We start from the raw sequence: 4,507 nt of genomic DNA on the forward strand, positions 1-4,507 counted from the left end.
GTGCGAGTGACAAAAGGAGCGAGCGCCACCGCCGAGGGTCGAACCGCGAGCCAAAAAGATCTCGGGGTTTTGATGGGCTTGCGGGTACTGACCCGAGGGCAGACCACTGGGACAATCCAGCCCTATGAGGGTTCGGCGGAGAAGAGAGTGCCTAAGACCGCTTGGCTGCAACACCCCCCCCTCGCTCGAAGCGGGCGAACCCCGAAGGCGTCGCGGTGGCGCTCGAAGATCGGCGCCGGCAGCGACTTGGTCATCGCATCGGCGATCATCCGCGCCGTCGGGATGTATTCGACGCGGACGGACCCATCTTGCACCTGCTCGCGGACGAAGTGTTCCGTCAGGCGCAGGTGACGGGTGCGGTTGTGGAACTGCGGGTCCTTGGACAGAGCATTGGCGCCCTGGTTGTCGCCGTAGAGGATGGCGGCGCCGTCGGTGGGGAAGCCGAGTTCGCTGAGGAGCTGCTGGAGGAAGACGTTCTCCTTGCACGCGTGCGACAGGCTGAGGTACTCGGCTTCCGTCGAGGAGGCAGTCACCCGAGGCTGCAGCTTGGACGACCAGGAGACGGCGCCGCCGGCGAGGAGGAAGACGTAGCCCATTGTCGACCGCGACGTTGTTGGGCAGGCGCCCCAGTCGAAGTCCGAGTAGGCTTCGAAGCCGCAAAGAGGCGACGAGTCGGGCGTGTACTCGAGGCCGTAGTCGAGGGTGCCGCGGATGTACTGCAGGGCGCGAAGGACGGCAGCCCAGTGAGTGTTGTCCGGGTGGGCGGCGTGGCGACCAAGGACGCCAACGACGTGGGTGAGGTCGACGCGTGTGCCAAGCATGGTGTACATGAGCGAGCCCACGGCCTGGAGGTACCGACGGCGGAACTCGGGAGTGGGTTTGTGATCGTCGGGGGCGGGCACGAGTTGCTGGTTCGGTACCATGGGCGTCGGCGCGGTGCGAGTGCCGTTCGGGTCGATGCGGAGGAGGACGTCTTCGAGATACGCGCGTTGCGAGAGGAAGAGGGAGCCGTCGGTGCGCTGGTGGATCTGGATGCCAAGGATAAACTTAGCGGCGCCGAGGTCCTTGATCCCGTACTCCTCCTTCAAGCCAGACTTGACGCGTGTGATCTCGTCAAGCGAGGGCGAGACGAAGAGGAGGTCGTCGACGTAGAGCGCGATGTAGTGGTAGACCCCCCCTGCCTGACGAGAGTAGATGCACGTGTCAGAGACTGTTCGCCGGTACCCGAGTCGGCGGAGCGTGCGGTCGATGCGGTGGTTCCACACGCGGCCGGCCTGCTTGAGCCCGTACAAGGCGCGGTCAAGCTTGAGGACCTTCCCGCTGTACTCGCCGCCGTCGATGCCTTCCGGGATGCGCATGTACAGCTCTTTGTCCAGAGAGCCGTGCAAGTAGGCCTTGTCAATGTCGGCCTGGTGAATGAGCATCTTGTGCCGGGCGGAGAGGGCGAGTAGCACACGTATCGACGTGAACTTGGCGACCGGAGCGAAGGTGTCGCGGAATTCGACGCCGGGCCGCTGCGAGAAACCCTGCGCGACGAGACAAACCTTGTGCCCGGTGACCCGTCCGTGCTCGTCCTTCTTGCGGCGATAGACGAAGCGGCAGCCCAGGATCTTCGCATCCTGTGGTACGTCCTTCCGCTCGACGATGTGGAAGACCTTGAACTTGTCCCGCAGCGAGGAGAACTCCTCGTCCTTGCCGGCGCGCCAGCGCTCGATGTCCGAGTCTCGCATAGCCTTGCGATGGTTGCGAGGGTCCGAGGTGGGGAGCGAGAAGGCGTCGTCGGCGGCGTCGAGCTCGCCTGAGGCGGCAGCGATGAGGCCGGTGACCTCGGCGAGGGTTGCACCAAAGGGATCCGAGAGGAAGTTGAGGGGATCGGGCGAGTCGGATGTGGACGGCGTTGGCGCTGACGCCCTTGCGAAGTCGGGTCGTGAGGGAGCGGGCGTGACAGGCGTGGCGTGCTCGAGGCCGTGACGTGCGGGCGCGTGCGGCGTGGCAACTGTTGGCGCAGCCGGTGTGACGGGGGCTGGCGGAGCGCGCGGAGGCTGGTCGTCCCGTGCGATGGTGACGACAATCTCGGCAGGCTCGATCGCCTGCGTGCCCGGCGAGGCCTCAGTCGTGCGCGAGGCGAGGAGAGGGAACTCGTCCTCGACGAACCTCGCATCCTGGGAGCGGATCGTCTTGCGCGTGACCGGGTTGTAGAGGCGGTAGGCAGCCGTGTCACCATTGTAGCCGACGAAGATGAGCGGGATGGCGCAGTCGTCAAGCTTAGAGCGGCCGTTGGTGACGGTGTGCCGCGCGCGGCATCCCCACGTCCGCAGCATGTCGACGCGAACGGGCCGGTTTTGCCAGACCGCGAGAGGGACGTTCCCGGCGAGGGCTGCGTGAGGCGACCGGTTCTTGACGAAGACGAAAGCCTGCAGAGCCTCTGCCCAGAGCGTCTTGGGAGCTCCGGCTTGCGCAAGCAGGGAGACGATGCCCTCGACAATCGACCTGTTGACGCGCTCGGCGACGCCGTTGGACTGCGGCGAGTAAGGCGGTGGCAACTCGCGCGTGATGCCGTGCTCGGCGAGCAAGTCGTCGAAGGCGCGGGACATGTACTCGCCGCCGTTGTCGCTCCGGAACCGCTGGATCCGTCTGCCTGACTCGTTCTCAACGACGGCCTTGAAGCGCACGAAAGCCTCGATGACGTCCGACTTGCGTGCGAGAGGCTCGACCCAGAGCATGCGCGTGTGGTCGTCGACGAACGTGACAACGTAGCGACGGCCACCGAGAGACGGCACGTTGATTGACAGGACGTCGGAGTGGACGAGCTCGAGCGGCGCTGTGGCGATGCTGTCTGACCGAGGGAACGGGAGGCGCGACGAGCGGGCAACGTGACAGACGTTGCAGGCGTGGCTACCGCTGGCCTTCGACCTGCCGTTCCCGTCCACCTTCAAGCCCGTGACGTGCTTGGACCGTGCGAGCGTGTCGATCGACCTGAGCGAGAGGTGTGCGAAGCGACGGTGCCAGGTGGTCAGCTCGGTGGTTACCGGGCCTGAAGCGAGGAGGGCGGACGCACCCTCGACAGCGGGCGGGTCCACAAGCGCGCCGTCGAGTTGGTACAGGTTCGACGTCAGGCGTGAGCCGGTGGCGACGACTTGGCCGTTGCGGGAGAGGACGGCGCCTTTGCCGAAAGTCGTGGTGACGCCGTGCAAGTCGTAGAGCTGGGAGGTCGAGACGAGGTTGACCGTGATGCCGGGAACGAAGAGGGCGCGCTCGACCTTCACGACGCGTCCGCTGGCGAGCTTGACCGAGAGCGAGCCGACTCCCATCACCTTGAGCCCGTTCTTGCCGGATAACCCCCCCACGGGCAAAAGCGTGCATGAGCGGAGCAACGAGAAGAGGCGGCTGTCCCCGCACATGCTGTGTGTGGCGCCGCTGTCGAGGGTGACTTCGCGTGTAGGGACGGGCGGGCAGGGCGCGATGCCGCTGATCCACGCCTCGACGCCGTCGCTGTCGAGTAGCTCGGCGAGGGCGGCGGTGGGAGCGGGAGCCGAGGACGAGGGCGGCGCTGGAGACGAGGTGGCGGTGGCGAGGCGGGCGGAGGCGCGCTCCTTGCGCTGCTTGGCCTGCTTGGCGCGGTACTCGTCGCGCTTCTTTGGGTCGCACTCCCGGAGCCAGTGCATGCCTTTGCAGGCGGGGCAGGGCGAGCTCGGCGGATCGCTGTTCCGGGCGGCAAGAAGTGCGACGCCGGTGGTCGAGGGTGCAGTACGGAGGATCTCGTTGCGTACGATCTCGAGGATGGCGTCCGGGCGTGGGAGGGTCGACTGGTTGGCCACGGCGAGCGATGTTTGCAGCGAGCTGAGGGAGGCCGGCAGCGCGTTGAGGAGGTGTGACGAGTAGATCGTTTCGAGGTCGACCTGCGCCGTTTTGAGGGCTGCAAGAGTGGCCTTGTAGTCCTTGGCGAACGTGTCAAACGCCTCAGGCAAGGCGGTGGGGAGCGAGAGCAACCAGAAGCGAGTGAGGAGTCGCAGGGCGCCTTGGACGTCCGTAGGGCGGAACGTGTCGCGCAGCGCGGCCCAGTACGCATGCGCGTCGTGCTCGCAGTCGGCGACGTGGTGTATCACGGAGCTGTGGCACGAGATGACGATGGTCGAGACGACGAACTCGTTGAGGCGATCCCAGTCGGCGACCGAAATCCCCCCCCTCGCCTCGGGCGAGGTCGCCCGTCATGACCTTGTACGCGTCCGGTCCGATAAGGCCGCGCAGTTGGATGCACCAGACGTCGTAGTTGTCGGCTGAGCGGAGGTGCGAGTTGGCGGGCAGAGGGGTGGGGCGAGACGGGACAACGACGGCGCTGGCGGCGGCTCGTTCGCCCGCGGCAGGCTTGGTGTCGACTGGTACGGTCATACTGGCGCTGATCGAGCTCCCAGCGAGAGCGGTTGCGGCGGTGTGCGGTCGGGAACGAGTTTTCGTTCAGGCGCGACTCGGGCTCATAACCTGTGACCACTGCTCTCCAGCGGAGTGA

General features: G+C 66.2%; 1 protein-coding gene across 1 annotated transcript; it reads right to left on the minus strand.

Annotated features, from left to right (window-relative positions):
• Nucleotides 1–122: 122 nt before the first annotated feature.
• Nucleotides 123–4,389, minus strand: RHTO_07068 (Gag-Pol polyprotein; the record flags this gene model as incomplete). The annotated part of the gene is made up of 2 exons (XM_016420726.1): nt 123–4,079; nt 4,147–4,389. The coding sequence occupies 2 exons, from the start codon at nt 4,387–4,389 to the stop codon at nt 123–125; spliced, it is 4,200 nt and encodes a 1,399-aa protein (XP_016269196.1).
• Nucleotides 4,390–4,507: the final 118 nt, after the last annotated feature.

The sequence above is a fragment of the Rhodotorula toruloides genome, assembly GCF_000320785.1.
Source record: "Rhodotorula toruloides NP11 unplaced genomic scaffold Scaffold57, whole genome shotgun sequence".
NCBI lineage: Eukaryota > Fungi > Basidiomycota > Microbotryomycetes > Sporidiobolales > Sporidiobolaceae > Rhodotorula > Rhodotorula toruloides.